The following is a 19,613-nucleotide window of genomic DNA, read 5'->3' on the forward strand; positions in this document are numbered from 1 at the left end:
CCAAATACTTCAAATGTCTCACAGATTTAATTGTTCCTTGCGGTAGGATAATATCTCTTCCACTATTGCCCACAACGAGGTATTCAGTTTTATTCATATTAATGCAAAGACCTCCTATATCAAAGGCTTCCATCAACCTCCTCAACATGAACTTAGCATCTTCACGACACTGAGCAATTAATACCTGGTCGTCTGCAAATAGGAGAGAATGCATTGTTTCATGTCCAATTGGAACTTCTATATCTTTACACGATCGATTCCATCTCTCTAAGACTTGCTGAATATATATTTTGAAGAGGGATGGGGACATGCCACATCCTTGCCTCAGACCCTTTGTTGTTGGAAATGGAGTTGACAGCCTTTTCCCTACCTTCACTACAGCTCGACTCTTCTTGTATAATTTTTAATTACTGTTATCAGAGATGTCCCGATGCCAATATTTTCCATTGCTCCCCACAGATTATTAATTGGTACAGAGTCGTACGCTTCACTAGAACCTTAAAAAAGAGAAAATTGGTGTACCGTAATTATTTTAGTGAAACTTCAAGGTAGTCGTCATGCTAACAAAGGCCTGAATGAGCTTTACTGATACTGTATATTGATAGATCTTACAAAACAGACGAGCAGCAACCAACTCTCTTCTTATTACAGATTGAAGTAGTGTGTTCTCTCTACTTGTGAGAATGTGTTGAGAATGTTTTGTGAACTTAATTTTCTTTCTTTTTTGTTGGTAGGACAAATATTGAAGAGAGGCGTTGGAAGCTGGAACATTTTACGGACACTTTGCATCTAATCGAAAATGGCCACTCGATAAATGAATCTCTCACTGAAGACACAAACAACAGTTTTGTAAATTCCTCCTTTGTCAGTAACTCTGTGAACAATACTTCGATGAATGTTAGTTCTTTTAAAACAAATACAACTACAGTTAATACTAAAGAAAGAGACTCCGAATTGTCAAGTTTGCTGGACACAGACATGTGCATTTATATCTTCACATGCGTGACTCTGGGTACTGTTGTGGTGACTTTATTACGTTCCTTCACGTTCTTCAAAGTGTGTATGCGAGCTTCTGTACAGCTGCATGATGCTATGTTCCGTAGTATCACTCGTGGCACTATGTATTTCTTCAACACAAATTCATCTGGTAAGTATGCAAGTAATTGACACAGTAATATGCAATGTCTAAAAGGGAGAATTCTAGGTAGATGTAAAATAATAACTAAAGGTACGGTCACATGTCGCTACTTTTGCTGCACAACTTTCGTACTGCAGCTGCAAAAGTTGTTGTTGTTTTCTAATGCCAGGCATTTGACAATAAAGCCATTTGACCTCTTGCACTCCAATATTTTTCAAAGATATTGTCATGGTTAGCCACTGACGCACAAATTTTGAGATGTTCTGAATCCATTTCTTGATTTGAGTTGCACAGTGGACAGTTAGGAGACTGATATATTCCAATTCTATGCAGATGCTTGGCCAAACAGTCATGGCCAATCTAAATCTTTTGCAGCTGAAAAAGTTGCATGTCTTGTTCACACGTAAGCCAAAAGCAGCGTGTTGCACGCTACTACTTTTCGTGCTGCACAATACGAGCACTGCAAAAGTTGCAACTGGAGGTTGAAAGTCTGTTCACATGCAAGGAGCTACTTTTGCAGCCGGAGTCTAGCTGCAGGTTTCCAGCTCTGTGTTGACTTTTCAATATACATTTTGTGGTTATGTTCGCATTATTATGAAACTCTTGTGACAGCTTACTTATCTATTATTTGCTTTTCTGTCCTAACTAGTATTCAGAAATTGGCATTATTTTTACTATAAAGCTATTAAAAACGCCTATATACTTAAATGATAACTAACAGCAAATTCACGTAATCAATTTTGGCAACCCTCCTGTTCGAAACTAAGCTAAGGAAAAATTAAAAAAAGAAATAAATAATTATATCTTCAGCAATATACTCTGACTGTTGTACATTTAGTAGCTGTTACAAATCATTTATTTTCATCACATCTAACATTAAAATATATAATAGAAGACCCAGGTTCAGGCCACAGAATCACCATAAACTCCATAACAGGTCTAATAAATAAAAGTAATAAACCAAAAATAAAAACTTGGAATTTTAAAAAGGCAGATTGGTCCAATTTCCAAAATGAGATAGAAGGGAGGTGTAATATACTGCTAGAATCAGAGTTCAAGTCAACTGATGAAATGAATAAAAAAATTTGTGAAATATTATTGACAGCAGCCAAAAAACATATTCCCAAAGAAAAGTTAAAGAAATATAGCTACTTTTGGTCTCCATCTCTATCTAAGTTAAAACACGAAAGAAATATAGCAAGAGTCAAAGCCGAAAGAACCAAGTGTCCAGAAGATGTACAAAACTGGAGAAGAAAAGCAGCCGCTTTTAAGAAAGAATTAATTACAGCAAAGAAGACCAGTTTCACAAATTTTGTAGAACATATGGACTATAAGAAAGATGGAAATAAAATCTACAAATTTCTTAATAAAACAAAATTATAAAAAAATACAACAGAACCATTACAATATAATAACAAAAGCTTAACTACAGATAGGGAAATAGAATCCCTTAACAAATTTTATGCTCAGTCTCAAAGAATACCCCAAGCATACAAGAAAGAAGATAAAACTATCCAAAAAACTATCAGAGAAACTAATAAACCAAAAGATATACAAAATGATATTTTCAATCAAGATTTTAACGACACAGAACTGGATCTAGCAATAGAACAATTACAGAACAAAAAATCTCCAGGACCTGACAAGATCCACCAAGAGTTTATTAAACACCTTGGCAGGAAAGGAAAAGAAATCCTACTTAAACTGTATAACACATGTTGGAAAATGACTGTACCATCCGACTGGAAAAAAGCCATTATCATCCCGATTTTAAAGAAACATAAACCTTCAAACAATATTAATAGCTTCAGACCAATATCTTTAACCAGCGTTATTGCAAAAGTGATGGAAAGAATGGTAGCATCTAGACTTGCTTCAGACAGAATCATAGTACAAGTGAAAATGTACTTCTACTAAGCCAAGACATCAAGGAAGCTTTCAATAGACAAGAGGACACCTTAGCAGTATTCATTGATTTTCAGTCAGCATATGACTCAGTCTGGAGAAATAAATTAATTGAGAAGTTGCAATCAATAGGTGTAAAAAGTAACATGCTGAAATGGATAACCCAGTTTATTTCACAAAGATTTTGTGCTACAAAATATAATACAAACATTTCCAAATATAAACAAACACACCGAGGACTTCCACAAGGTGCTGTTCTGAGCACAACGCTCTTTAATATTTATATAAACGACCTTCCATCAATAATACAAACTTCAGAAACCAAAATTGCTTTATTTGCTGATGACGTAGTCATTTGGACTCCAGGCTCTCCAAAAAAACCTAAATTAATTAAAGACAGAATAGAAACAGCCCTAAACAAAGTACATGAATGGAGCTCCAAAAACCTCATGACTATTAATGTAGAAAAAACAACTTATGAATTATTTACACTAAAATATAAACCAGTGAATATTAACATAAATTATAATGATAAACCACTCAAAGCAGTTGATGATGCCAAATACTTGGGCATCACTTTCGACAGAAAACTTAGTTGGAAAAAACATATAACAAACATCTCAGAAAAGGTTGAAAAGAAACTGCAAATCCTGAAAAGGTTAGCTGGTGCTAAATGGGGCTGCTCAAGGAGAGTCCTTAATACAACATACAAAATGTATATTAAACCAAACCTCTTGTACTGTTCTGAAGCTTTAATAACAGCAGCAAATGCTAACATCAATAAACTTGAACAAATACAAAATCAGGCTCTTCGCCTAATCACTGGAGCAGTTAAATCCACACCTGTTGATGCCATGCTTGCCTTAACACGGATCCCATCGATAACATCAAAAATAGAAGAACAAGCACTGCTCCAACATGAGCCAAACTATAAATGGACAGAAAAGAACCTCCCTTCTTCAATCCTTAGAACTCATAGTAGTTTCCTAGAAAAGTAACACAGATTAAATCCAAATTGAACATTCCTAACACCAGAGAAAATTTACTTATAAGAGAAAATCCATTGGAATTATTGCAACCTACCTTCAGTTTGGAATTAACAGAGGAAATAAGTAAATCAGACACACCAAAAGAAATACAAGAACTTCTAGCACTGGAAACGATCAAAACTAGATACTCTACAGAAGAATGGCTACACATATATACTGATGGATCAACCACAGAAAACCTTATTGGAGCTGGAGTTACATGTACACATTTTTCCTTTTATCATTCTGTTGGCAGAAACACAACAAATTATGATGGTGAAATAGAGGCTATACACATTGCTCTCCGCCAATTATTAAATCTTCCCTTAAATAAATATAACAAGACAGTAATTCTTTCAGATTCTAAAGCTGCAATTCAGGGAATACGTTCAAATGCTACAAAGAAGTCAACAAAAATAAGAGAATGCTACAAAATGTTAACACAACTCCAAAAAGTTAATAAGATTGTCCATCTCCAATGGATTCCAGCACACTGTGGAGTCATGGGGAATGAAACCGCAGACACACTTGCCAAGAAAGGCACAACAATAAAACAAAAGTCTAAATTTAATTTCTCATATTCCTCAATAAAACGCTTGATCACTACAAAATTTTCTCATTCATACCTACAAGAAATAGAATCAAATGCTAAAGACAAAAAATGGATTACACTACTTTCCAACCCAGATATAGTCCCCCAGAGACCAAGGAAAACAGCAGTTGCAGCCTTCAGACTATTGACAAATCATGACTGTCTAGCAAGTCATCTCTACAGAATAGGTATCTCAGTTTCACCCATATGTGTCCTGTGTAATGATCCAGCAGAAATGAATGAAGACCACTTGCAGACCTGTGAAGCATTAAGATCAGAAGAAACTACAGTTCAAAAGTATTGGAAAGCATGATTGCTAATGGCTTCATTGCCAAATGCAAGGCACTAGACAACAACAACAACAACATTAAAATATATCCAAAAAATAAAAGTATCATTGGCACATTTGGGTGGCAATGCAACCGCTGCAAAAGTTTCAACAAAACCGATATCAAAAATGTTGCGACTGCAATCCTCAGACCCTGTTCACACGTTGCTACTTCTAAGCTGCACCCAGCATGAAAAAGTAACGAGCAGCAGGTTCAACAGCTGCTACTTTTCGGGTTGCATCATTGTTCACACGTCGCAGTACATCAATTTTTTGTACTGCAGCACTGCAAAAGTAGCAACATGTGACTATACTTTTAGTTGGTAGTGAGTAGTAAATGTTGATGATGAGGACGAACGTGTAATATTTGCAAATCAACAACAGATCATGAGTGTATGCATTATTTTGTTCTAAGCAATTTCAAGCTACTCTTGATCTTATCAGTATTTTATTGGTTATCCAGTGGTAGTGGTGAAGACATTCCATCCATACTACCACCACAAGTAACATAAATGAATGAATGAATACATGCATATGAGTAGCTTAATATCAAAGATGGACATCTGACCTCAATCGAAATTTAGATAGCTGTGGTTTTTTATACAATTTTTCATGCTCTTTCCAGTTATAGTGAAACCATATGCAAACTCTAACACTAAATTTATAAAATAAATTGTGTTAAATATTACAAAGAACATTGTGAATTAAAAAATTGTCTCTAGATCAAAACTATGGAGACGACAGATCCGTCTTTGATATTAAGCTACTCATATATATATACTGACATATGAAAAGCATTTGAAAGAATGGCAGAACATATGTTTTGCGTTAGAATCATAGTGACTGTCATCATCCATTGCATTTGTCTTGTCTAAATATTGATCACTTTTAATTTTTCACGTATTGATGTATCTCTTTTTTTATAAGTAAGGCTGTAATAAATCGATTAAATAATCTCAAAACTTTATTTTTATAGCTTCTAAGTTTTGTTCTGTCATTTGTTACGAATTCAGACCTCATTCCCATGATATTGTAATGCTTATTTTGATGTAATGTGTAATGATTCTTAATTGATTTCTTTTTCACAAAGAATCCTTTCAAAACTCCTATTTGTTATATTTTTGTATTTTCTGTAGAAATTAATATAAAGTCATAATTAACATTTCCACATCTCTTCTACATATTACCAAGGTCGTAGTTTTGGCAATTGAAATTATTGTGTCTTACTACTTGGTTGAGATGATTAGAGTTTGGAATTCATCTTATGTTTCGTCATAAGTATGAGATAGTCTGCATATAAAACTGGTATCGGCATTGATACATAACTCCTGAAAATTGGTCTTAAGATATTGTAATGGTATATATGGCACACATTATCTGTTTAGATAACGTCACTGCTTAATGGGGGAGCAACTGTAGTGATATTTTCTATTCCAAATTTATTATGGGTATACTGTTTATTCTTATTTGAATTTTTATACCCCATGTGCATACCACTGGCTAGCAGGGACGATATCTTTGTGGGGACTGAACAGTTAGGCTTGAGTAGAGACAAGCACAGAATATGTCTGTCTCTTTCCTTCACTTATTTTATTTCACTTATTTATTCCCTGTACAATCTATTACAGATTACAGGTTCGTCATTAGGTGCACACGCATGCGCGCATACACACACACACTCACTCTCTCTCTCTCTCTCACTCTCCCCCTCCCCCTCCCCTCCCCCTCTCCTCCCTCTCTTTCTCTCTCCCTTCCTTCCTCTCTCTCGCTCTGTAAGATTTCTAATACCGTACAAATTTAATTTTAATTTTAACATAAGTTCTTCAAATAAATAGTGAAACTACCAAAAAATACAATAAATAAGAAGTTAATTAATTCCAGTTTACAAACGCATCTAAAAAATAGAATAAGTAATATAGCTTAAATAAAAACAAGATACATAATGAGGTTACATTAACAAAGTTATCGTGTGAGGTGATTTATTTGGAGAGCAGTTGATCCTTTAAGAGCCAAGAGACTTTATCTCAGCCTAGTTATTCTGTATATTTGTTATTACTATTGTTAGGGTAAAGAATTGTGTGCAACAGTAATAAAGGTGGGTGTTCTATTTTGTTGCTTTAATATAAAAAATCAGTAATTTTGAAAGTCATGGACTAAAGCAAAATAGTTTTTACTCTGTTTTTGAAACATTCATAATTAAAATGTTTAATATTTCCAGGTATCTTGTTACCGGTATATCATAAGATATCTATATGAAAAGTACTGTTAAGACTTTTGGTAATAGTCTGACAGTTTATATGCAAGTTGTTGGCAGCTCTAGTGTTACGGTCATGAATTTTAGAGTTCCTTTTAAAATAATTAAGGTTTTTATGAATGAAGGAAACTGTTCCTTCCTTCTCACTTTAACAGTTTCTGTGATTAGTGTTTTGGTGCACTACCATAATAAGAAAGTATGGTACGGAAAACACTGTCAGAGTAATTTCAAATTATTAGAGTTTTATTTACACATGTTATGTTTCGCCATTTTAGAGGGAGATAGTGATTTGGAAACTTTTTTTATAGTTACGAAGGTTTGGTTATGTTTTTTCAGGTAGAATATTGAACCGGTTTTCTAAGGACACAGGAGCTATTGATGAGATGCTGCCAGCTGCGATGATAGACTGTTTGCAGGTAAGAATATCGAAAGCAGTGGCAAGAAATTGGACATGAGACAGAGAGACTTATGAACATGCTGAAAGTAATTGGAAAGAAAATGAGGCAGAAAGATGACATATCCTTTCCTATTGTACATTTTACACATCTTGCAACAATTCTGTACAGTACGGTACCTTTATCATGTTGCAAGTGATAACACTGTTTATAGTTTATTTCTTCGAACTATTATTTAAAGGACATCCATAAATGTAATCACTTAATATGCTACAATAAGATGAACTTTCGTTTTCTGGATTGCACACAAACGACATTCTTTATCATTCTAGAATTAAGACATTTTACTACATTAATATTATACATTGCACAGTATAAATAGGTAAATAGGATACATGGAATTAATTTTCATAAAATATATATACATATACTACAGTGAGGTCAATGTATAATTTGAGAGCAGTTACAGCACATGCTATAAGTTATTGACATTTATGCCATCTTCTCCTGACTATCCAGTGATGTTTGTCATTATAACATTGTATTAGGTAGAATATGTTTCTTTAGAGGAACTTCGTAAACTCCGATGGTCTGCACATGCGCCAATCTTAAAGAGTGACACACTATACTATTCACTTCCTCCTTACATTATACTATTCACTTCCTCCTTCCTAATTGTTAGCCAATAAGGGAAGAAGGTGTTACTTTCGTAAACTTTCATTGAAGCAGAATATTCTCACATTTTATATAGGCCTAATTAATAATAACTCAAAAAGTAGTAGTCAGATTCTAATAAGGAAAAAAAAGCGTGTTGAAAAGTATTGTTTGTAGATTTTTTAAGATGTTTGTGTCACCGCAGTATAACAAATGTAAGATTTCTTAATTGGTTATGTTGCAGAGAAATTTATTATTATAGTCATAAAAAGTTATTTATATTTTTCATTGCGAATATTCAAAGACCCAAAATACAACAAGTTACATCAGGCCAAGCATAAAGGGAAGTGGACACTGCTTCACTATTCAACAATTAGAATTCTTTGTAAACACATTTGTTACACTTGAGCATAGGCGTAACTAAGAGGTGTTCCAGGAAACTGACAGAATAATAATTTCGTTAGAAAAAGGTTTAAGTGATAGCTATGATGCATGACTTGTCAATCAGTAGCAACAATGGTTCTGATTAATGGAGGAAGACTCCACGTCCAACACAACAGTGAGGTAGTAACCTGCCTCAGTGGAGTTTTGATAGTTGTTGACGTATAGTGGAAACTTACGTGCAGAATAAAAAGTACATTTCAGTTTGTGACTTTCGTCGCAAAAATTCGGTATCTCCAACTCGCAAGTTACAAATGCATCTCTGTGTATAATTGTTTCTAATATTATTTTTTATTTACGGAAATTTGCGTTTAAGTGATGTGAATATTAAAATATATTTGACTTTGCTTCAGTAGTTCACTCACATCAAAGGCGTAGCCAAAACTTTTTATATGGGTGTGTTAAAGATAATTCATCCCCCTTCTCTCACTTTAACATTTCCATGTGCATCGATCTTGCAAACTGACATGTGAAAAGAGCAATTTCTGACCAAAAAAGGCTATTTTTTTGTGAAAGGGCACATAATATATCTTTATGGCAGATTAGCGAAAATACAAGCTTATGCCAAGATATAAAAGAATATTTAAGAAATTGGGTAAACTTTTGTTGACGTCTTATTAGGGTGTGCACAGGCACACCTGGAACACCCCTCAGCTAGTCTATGCTCAAGTGTAACAAATATGTTTACAAAGATTCTAATTGTTGAATAGTGAAGCAGTGTCCACTTCCCTTTATGCTTGGCCTGGTGTAACTTGTGGTATTTTAGGTCCTTGAATATTCGCAATAAAAAGTTTAAATAACTTTTTATAACTATAATAAATTGTCTAGCTCATTTTTGTATATGAAACATACCATTTTTTTAGTATTGAGAATGCTGAAAACGTGTATTCCCGTGAAAATCTCTAAATTATTTTTTTTGCAGCATCACAGGACTTTCTACTTATACTTATAATGAGAAAGTACAACAACAATCTATTGAATGTCATGTTTACATTATGCTGATGTGTCATTAGCATCACATACGTATACTGTCTCCATAACAGTAATGTTCAACAACAGTCACGACAATAATGCTAGTGGTGATGAGAATATGGTAATGACGATGGTGATAATAAAATTAATGATAATAATATTGATAGTTGTGGTGTTGGTGGTGGTAGTGATAAGGTATGTAGTTGTTGTGGAACGATGATAATGGTAATGCAGCAGAGCTTCGATTATCATAATTTATTCATTCCACAAAATTGAAGTTATTGAAATAATGGTAAACAAATCATTTAAACCCATGATATAATGACAATTCGTTCCAAGAGTAAAATCTAACCGGGAAGAAAATTATGTATACTACAAGAAATATCACCCCTTAACACTATCACATTAAGTGAATTTAATAAAAAGTTATTCAGTTTACTGCATTTTTAAAGGACTTTAACAGAAAAGCTTAATAAACTCCGTACAACTCTATAAACACCCAATTCCATGTTTTAATAGGATGATACGTTTGTTTAATGGCCTTAACATTGATACACTCTTAAATGCATATGTCACAAGGACAGCAAACCTACAAAATGTCGTGTTTACATACAGAAACAAAAAGGTCGTAACCAAACAGAAGATGTACATTATGGTGACTGCAAGCAATAAAACTAATGTGCAATGAACACTATTGAAAACTGCCACTTCTATCAATGAATAATTCAGAAGACAGATGCATTTGTTAAAAGTTAGGCGTGCATAGGACGTAAGAGAAAGTTATTTAGAAGATTAAGAAAGTTTATCGTGGTCTCGAGGAATGGAAGTCTGTGATATAAATGGCTTGTGTTTTTGAAGTGGCTGTATCAGCTTGCTTCTTGAAATAACTGTCAGGACTTTGTTATTTCATTGATCAGGTTAGTGACAGGTTGCTCGAGATTGTGTGAATGTTGGTCTTCCAAGAGAAGTGTATCAGTACGGTTAGTAGAATGTAGTGGCGAAGCTAATGGGTAGGCTGAAAAAAATTTGCTTACCTTGTATTTTTAATACAGCAGGTCCAGGAGTCGATTCTTCATGGTTTCAAAACTCTGAAACTCTGATCAATAGCAAGTTGTTTAACCAGTTTCTTTTCAATGCGATTGTACTGAGAGAACTTAATTCTTCATTCTTCATTGAATACGAAGATAAATTTTTACCCTTTTGAGTGTGCTCGGGGGAATGTCAAGACACAACTTCATAAGTCGTGTTACCTCTTTATAGATTGTTTGAATAGCACGCAACACTGAACATTTTTTTGGCAAAAAAAGTGGAAAAATGTTTTGTTGAGTTTTTCTTCTCATCTCTGAAAATATCGACGAGTTTACTTTTCATACTTGCGTGTTTCATTTTTAAGTGTCATTTCAATTTCATACACTCATTCGAAAGCACTTCATAACATATAATGTATCGAGGTTTTGGTTCACCTTTATTGCCACACCAAGTAAATCCAAATAACTCTTGTTGTATTTTCGAAATATTTTTTCTTTGAACAGCTACCCCTAGATACTTCTTTAATGGCACAAACTACGCTGATATTAATATCAGATTCTCTCACAACTTCTGCACTATTAGCACTGCCTACATGAAATGTGTCATGATCACATTCCTTTCTTTTCAATGTCCTGGTTCGTAGCCAGTTTTCCATTATGTATAATGTGTACTATTTAACACAGGTCACAGTCAACTACAGGCTAACATCCACCACATTAGAAGATTTTCAAACAACTGAAAGCTATCAAGCAGAGAAGAGACACAACGATAAAATTTTAAAATTTAATTTCCGAACTGTGTACAACACATGTTTCCATGTAATAAAAATTAAATATTTGGAATGGCAATTCCCTTTCTTTGTCTGAGTCCAGTAGAGAGACAACAATAAAAATCAAATTTTCGAACCGTTTCCAACACATGCTTACACGTAAGAAAATGTTGCAACAGTAATTCCCTCTGTTTGTAGGTGAGAGTAGATTAGGTATAGGTCGTGCAAGGAACGTTTATCGAAAAGCCATCATGTGGAGGCGTTACTGTCTGTTTTGACGTGTGTATGTAGGAAAGCTGAGGGAGCGAGGGGTACGGGCCGATGGAAGTACTCCCCCTTCCAAGAAGATGAACAGATGGGGACATCGCCTGTGGAAATGAAGAGCGTAGCAAGAGAAAAATCCGAAGCAAATTAAATGCGCAACATATGTTAACGAATAAAATAATGATACTCTGCGAGGGGAATGCTCCATCACTACATATAATAAAATAAACGCACTTGGAACAAGACACATATTTTCATGTATTGGAAGTGAAACTAAAACTGTAATGCAACCATCACAATGCAAGACTGATTCTATCGCTGTCATTTCTCTTCCGAATGTACTCTTGAATATCATTCAAGTTATCTCGTGACCTTTCTTGTCACCTGCTCTTCCTTATTGAATTGTTTCGTTATCATTCCTGTCATTGGTAATCCCTCCTTGTGAGACCTCTACAGTCATAAATTTCATAAAATGTCAGTCCTGGGAGAGAAAAAGATAGATGCAAGCTGTATGGAATTTCCAAACCCCATAAAGCCATAAACAGTGTTGAACATGTGTTTTTACGAAAGAAAACTTTTGCAACAGAAATTCTGTTACTTTGTGGTTCTCAACTACGGTACAGAGTTTTTTTTTTTTCCAGTCTTTCTCGGACAAATGCTCGGTTTTTACCAAATACATGTTCAATCTCAGAAGACCACAAAGGCAGACCTTGATGATCATCGCAGACCATAATGTGAGAAATATTGGATTAACATACTGATAAAAATATTATGCTACTATCAATACCACCATCAACACCACATCCATCATCACTACTGCTGCTGATTATTACAATTATTATTCTAGATAATTTGTTATTGTTGTTCCTTTATATAATTGTTGTATTTATAGATTGGATTGACAATGTGTGGAATCATCATAGTGGTAGCAGTCGTCAACTTCTGGTTGCTTATTCCAACTTTCTTTGTTGGTGTCACATTCTACCTGCTGCGCAATGTTTATTTGTCCACTTCACGCAGTGTCAAAAGACTTGAAGGACTGAGTAAGTAGGGACATTTTCAGAGTTCTAATCATCGCCACACTCAGGGAATTGGGTCTTTTACAGTTCTCTTTCTATATTCAGAAATTTATTTATAGGCTATATTCTGCTTCTTTGACCTGTTACTGATATTTCGTTATAAGTTGGCAATAAGAAAAGCAGAACAAATCCAGAATAACATAATTTTAGTGAAATGTACATGGAAAACAGATAAATATAAAAGGAAAGTTTACGAGGCACGTGAAAGCATGTTAAAAAAATTGAAAACAAAACCAGCAATGAAATATTAATAGAAACTTAAACACAAGTGTGAACAGTTAAAAACGCGTAAACCATTGCTCGGCTGGTTGGCAACCCTAGCCCCATGCAATCATTGTTATCCCTTTCCATGAAAGTGCGGTACTCTTCCTGATTGCAGTCAGTCGTGAGTGAGATTTCATTAGAGTAGGACAGTAGTTATGCTGTGCAGTCGTAAGTGAGATTTCATTTGGGAGTACAAGTTCTACGACTAATTGGGGGGGAGGGAAACTAAGACTTCATGTGTTTATAGAAGAAAAACTTGATGAAATAGGAACTGTCTTGAAATATAGTCCTCGAAAATCTCCTTTCTGCACTTGATGCAAGTCTTCAAGATGAATGTACAATGATGCAGTGAATATCTCACCATTGTACAACACTACTGCAGTCTAATGAAATCTCACTCACGACTGTCCTACTCCAATGGAATCTCACTCAGGACTGACTGCACACAGGAAGAGCACTGCACTTTCTTGAAGGGGAATGCCAACAATTGCGTGGGGCTTGGCCTCTGAACAGCTGACTAATGTTTCGGGACTTTTAAACTGTTCGATCAGTATTTCATAATGTCAATATGTAATGTATTTTTATTTTTTGTATTTCTGCACTGTTACACATTTCAGAACTTGAGTGATGAATCTAGTGATTTAAAGAAATATTATTAATTTTTAAGTTTTTCATCTGGTTGTATTCTGTGACAGTTGTAGTTAACTGGCTATAATGATATTTCTTGTTCCCTCAAGTCTGCCCTGTCATCCTCTTTAAGGATGTCGTTAGGGTCTTCACCTTTGTTACTCCTCAGTATGGAACCTTCATATTTTATTGACCCAGAAGAGAGAGTGTTCAGCATTTTTAAGACCTCAAGAATTGTGCCACTTATTGTTCCAATGAGTCATATTGGATATTCGAATCACCCTTTAATATCTGAAAAAATCTTTCATCTGTCATCCTCTGCAGGTTACAGGATCATGCAGAGTAAAACCCAATTTCAGTAATTTATTTTGCGAAATCTTTTGAGCATATCTTCTTGTAAGATGTGTGCTTTGGAAGATAAACTCTCAAAATTAAATTCCCTCAAAATTATTCCACTGCCTTCCTCCAGGACAGGACAGGACAGGACAGCTAAGGAAAATGGCGACAAATGGAGAACATAAAGCAGTCTATGTTCGTGATTTTTATTTAACAAGTCTGCTGGGAGCACTCAAAGCATTTCTAGATAAAATTTGGGACAGACCCACCCACCCAGTGGTATGTACACTTTCAAGACATGGGCTGCATTTTCAAGTGAAAATAGATGGGATGGCTGTCAACAGAAGAAGAAGAAGCAGTGGAGCGTTTCCACATAAGTTTTGTTAGGATATGGTGATCAGATGGCCCATTTTTAACAGAATTGTTTCCTTTTTCGGTCTCTTGCCTCACATCTCGAGAGAAGTGTAAAAGGGACACCAAAAGTCCATTTTTCTTTTAGTCTTAAAAAATAATTTTTGTTCATAATCTCGTTATCCCGAAACTTCTTAAAACATCCGAAGTCATTTAAAAAATAATATTGCTAATGGGTAGTGAGTTTTTCGACACCTAAGGCAGATAGATAAGTAGTTTTTATATTTTCTATTAGGAGACAATGTACTTCAGGCTTTCTTTTCCAAGATGGAAATCCCAATATCTTGAAGGACTTTTTCAGCAATCCACAGTCCGTTCTTTATTTAAAGTTCATTCTTAGCCAATTTAACTATGCACTAATGTCATTAAAAAGATAGAAGAAGAATATATTTATGACAGTAAAGTAGCAGAATAACAGAGGCTGTTATAAAACAGGGTTTCAATAGAAAGGAGCAACCATTTTTAACATCTATTGTCCTGGAAATAAATAATCAGCTGGTAGAAGACGGTATCCTGATTTTTTCGATAATATTTTTTGTGATACAGTCTCCCTGGAATATCTGGAAATCTGGAGCAAACCTTTCGACGAACTGGTACAGCAGTCATCAGCACAGTGCATCCTCGAGCTGACGTCTCTTACCCACTGATAAGACATTGCACTATCATGCAATCATGGCTGCTGGCGGGTATGCTTTCTCTCTCTCCCTTCTGCACAATGCTGCATATTCCGAGATACTCCTTACCTTTTACCCATTTCAGCGCATGCTGACGACCACTGAACTAGTACATAATTTTAAGTGGGTGCTGCATCTTAGAGTGATGTTCAAAAGTGTTTCCAAAGTAGTTTGAAAATTGACACAAATATATTTGAAGTGATGGATGAAGAGCTTCTATTCAATGAAGTGAATCATATAAGGAATATATCTACAGCGAAATTAGAATGGTGGAGCCAATATGGTGTGAAAACTGGTGAGACGTGGACTGAAACATTTCAAGTTATGAAAAATGGAGATATTAATTTTAAAAACTTTATAATTTTTTTTTATGAATATTGGGAACCAATGCATCATCAGAAAGAGTGTGGACTGATGAATGGAGTCAATTCTCTGTTCGGAGTGTAAAAGCCAAAGACTTTGTGCATGGATTTCTACACAATTCTGATAAATGTTCTGATCCTGAAGAATGTTAAAAGGTATTGTGAACAATCTGGGTTGAGTTTAACGAAACTTAATAGTTACTGCAGACTGATATGAATTAATATAGACATTATTATTAAAAGTAGGAATTTACTCACAGAGACTACAAGGTTAAGTATGCATAGAGTGTTAGTTGTACGCACGAGAAACATATCCCCATTCAATTGCTGCGATACAAAACACATTTTAGTTGTAACCTGGCCATACCTCGGGCTTCAGTCTAAGCACAGTGTATCCTCATGTTGTGGTATAAATTCCTACCTTTAATTATTATGAATATATCTGGATAAAATGTCGAAAATGCCAGCTTGCAGTAAGTGCCCCCCCCTTTTTTTTTTATTTTGTAAGTCTACATTGTGAGCCCTCAGAAATCAACCCAATGGGAAAGTCGAAGATGGTATCACATAAAAAACTGTATGGGGTTTCTGCAGAAATGTTTGCAAATGAGACCTTATCTTCTATAATTATTTCAAGCTCTGAAGAACACTTGACATAGGCCTGCGAACATCTTTCTGTGCTGATCTTTTCAGACTAGTGGAAGAGGATCGTTCCCTTAAGAGTTAGCTTTTAGTGACGAAGCAACATTCCATATTTCAAGAAAAGTGAACAGACATAATGTAAGGATTTGTGACATTGATAATACCCTTACATTTTGGAACATGAACGTGATTCCCGCAAATTTAATGTCATCTATGTCATTTCCCGTCAAAGTATTTACTGGCCCTTCGAAAAAATTGTGGCAAAAGCGAAAGCTACATACCATGGTATACTGCAACAGTGGCTTCTCCCTCAACTGGAAGAAAACAATGCTGATTTTATCTTTCAACAGGATGTTACACCCCTCCCTCCTCATTATTATAACAATGTTCAGGACCACTTCAATGAATGATCACCACAATGATGGGCCATCACGTTCCCCAAATCTCACCCTGTGTGATTTCTTCATGTGGAGTTCATCAAGGATCGTGTTCTTGTAGCACCACTTGTAATGATATTGGTTGACATGCACGCATACATATCACAACAGTCCTCAGATATATTGACCTCAACATGCTGCAAAGAGTTTGGCAGAAACTTAATTACAGGCTTAATGTTTGTTTTATTAGATTTCTTTTTAGTTATTTTTAGATTTTTTTTTAGGTTTTTATTTTATTATAAATAATATAATTAATTTTATTGAATGTGACATTATTAGTTTTAATTCAGGATCTGTTGTTATAACATTTTTATTTGATTGAATGTCTTTAATGTTTATAGGTTTTGCTTTTCTTTTTTTAATTTTATGAGTCTTAAAAAGAACTTGGCGAGTTTTCCTTCTGACAGTACTAATAATGTTTAACAACATTATATTAAACTTGAGTAATTATTATTGAAATTGAAAACATGGTTTTGATTTACTCTGTATTTTTATTCCCAAAACAATGCTTATTTTTGTCTCTTTTACATATACTGGTATTAAACTAGCTACATATAAATTAGTGTTCAACATTAATTTTTACGTATCAATAATTTGCATATAATTTGTGAGCTTTCAACATGCTTACTTTCAGTTGATGAAGCGTAAATTTTAAATATACTCAGATATTTTAATGAAATATTTTAGGGGAAACAAATTACACTTCCGTTTATGCACTTGAATTTCATTATATTGCTGACTTTTACATTCTTCAAATACTAAAATCAAGGCTCGAAGTATGCATTACACTTCAACATATGTAAATTATTTCATCAAATTCAGTGTTAAATTGTATTTTGTATGTAACTTAAGCTCAGTCAGCTGATGACTTCTCACCAGAAGACTTGGCAAATGATATGCATTATGTGGATAAAGGTGCTGTGAAAAAAATCGTCTCTAAGTCCATTGTTATCCTTGTAGTATTGCTTCATTATCTCATTAATTCTGAATCACTTCCTTAAAGGCCCTGTCCGATTAAATTTCAAGGTTTTCTAATGGAAGAGATTGTTCTCTCATAAAAACTGCAAAGGAAATCCGACTGTTGTAGGTCGATTCATTCTCTAACAATCCTCTTGTGAAGTTTCGTTTTATAGTGATGATGACGTCAGCTAAGCCTCCGCATATGCAATTATATTTCACCATTGCAATACTGCTCACTGACTTCATTCAGCATGCTGGTTTCTATCCACTGTTGCAATAATTGTGACGATTTGCAATGTTTTTGATTGTACTAATCGTTCTGAACATTGTAAGAAGAATAAATATAAGTTTTCATAAGTCATTGAGACGATGTAATTGACTGAATAGGATTAATCACAAAGACTTAATTCCAAGCAAATATCAATGGTGTTTCGGGTAAGGGGAGGTTGTAATTTATTTTTTGTACAGGTGGAGTTTTGTTTCCCAGATGAATACACAAGTTGAGTTCTACAAGTGGGTGTGCAAAAAACAAAAGAATGCTAGCATTTGATGTGTTTTATTTGCGTAGAAAATTGTTTGCTTTCATTTATCTCAAAACTCATTTTGTCTGACTGAGGTATATTCCTTTACCCAGACACCATTGATATGCTCATGTTCATTCATTCATTCTTTCATTCATTCATTCATTTAGTGTTCTGCCCAAGGGCAGGTCTTTCACTGCAAACTCAGCTTTCTCCAATCTTTTCTATTTTCTGCCTTTCTCTTTGTCTCCTCATGTGATCCATATATCTTACATATATCTTAATGTCTTCTATCATCTGGTATCTTCTGCCCCGAACTCTTCTTCCATTCATCATTCCTTCCACTGCATCCTTCAGTAGACAGTTTCTTCTCAGCCAGTGACCCAGCCAATTCCTTTTCCTCTTCTTGTTCAGTTTTAGCATCATTCTTTCTTCGGAATATTACTGTATTTCTTTCACGTGTATATCCCGAAGTGATACAGTGTTAAAAGTTGTATAATCAAGACGCACATTCTTTCTTCACCCACTTTTTCCAATACAATTTCATTTCTTATTCTGTCTGTCTGCTTCACAACATTCCATCCTTCTCCATATCCACATTTCAGATGCTTTTATTTACTTCTTTTCACTTCGTTGTAATGTCCATGTTTTTGCCCCATACAATGCCACACTCCATACAAAGCACTTCATTAGTATCTTCCTTAGTTCTTTCTCCAGAGGTCCGTAGAATATACTCCTTTTTTTATTAAAAGCTTCCTTGGCCATTGCTGTCCTTTTCACTTCCTGGCAGCAGCTCATGCTACTCCTTACAGTACACCCCAAGTATCTGAAACTGTCCACTTGCTGTAATGCCTCATTTAGAATTCGCAAGATTGCCTCCTTAATTTTTCTTTCTGTGACCATGCTCTTCGTCTTATTTGCATTTATCTTCATCCCATACTGCTCTCAGCTATCATTTAGCTCCAGCAGCATATCCCTCCTCTTCTGCTAACAAAGTCATATATCATCAGCAAATCTTATGCACTTTATTCTTCTTCCTCCTATTATCACTCCTCCCATGTTCTGAAAACAGTTCTTTACTAAATCCTCCAAGTAGATGTTGAACATGATAGGTGATAAAGGACATCCTTGACGTACTCTCCCAATTTCACTTCCTTCTGACATTTCTTCTATCCTGACTTTGATTCGTTGTTTCATATAAAGATTACTCAACAGCCTTTTCTTTTTCAATCCACACCTATTTTCTTTAGGATTCCCTTCAGTTTATTCCAATCCACTCTGTCAAAAGTCTTTTTTAGGTCCACAAATACCACATACACTTCTTTATTGTATGCTCTGTAATTTCACTGAAGACGATTATGAACAATAAGGAGACAGAAAAAAGTATTAAATTCGTCACTAAAAAGGAAGAAAGAAAACATTACTTATCTAAGGAAAAGCAGTATTGAAGCAATAATGGAATCGGAAGTGAGTAGCAGTTTTCAGTGTTGTGAAGTTTCTTAAAAGATATTCAGCCTGATGGATATCAAGAAGA

General features: G+C 34.8%; 1 protein-coding gene across 4 annotated transcripts in view; it reads left to right on the plus strand.

The window, feature by feature from the left end:
* LOC138704977 (probable multidrug resistance-associated protein lethal(2)03659) overlaps positions 1-19,613 on the plus strand; it is a 456,593-nt gene that overhangs the window by 374,992 nt on the left and 61,988 nt on the right. For all 4 annotated transcript variants that reach the window (XM_069833477.1, XM_069833479.1, XM_069833478.1 and 1 more), the window contains 3 exons: positions 735-1,147; positions 7,582-7,661; positions 12,662-12,812. In XM_069833477.1, coding sequence (XP_069689578.1) covers positions 735-1,147; positions 7,582-7,661; positions 12,662-12,812 — 644 coding nt within the window. The remainder of the gene's footprint in view (positions 1-734; positions 1,148-7,581; positions 7,662-12,661; positions 12,813-19,613) is intronic.

Source organism: Periplaneta americana, chromosome 8, assembly GCF_040183065.1.
Source record: "Periplaneta americana isolate PAMFEO1 chromosome 8, P.americana_PAMFEO1_priV1, whole genome shotgun sequence".
Classification (NCBI taxonomy): Eukaryota; Metazoa; Arthropoda; class Insecta; order Blattodea; family Blattidae; genus Periplaneta; species Periplaneta americana.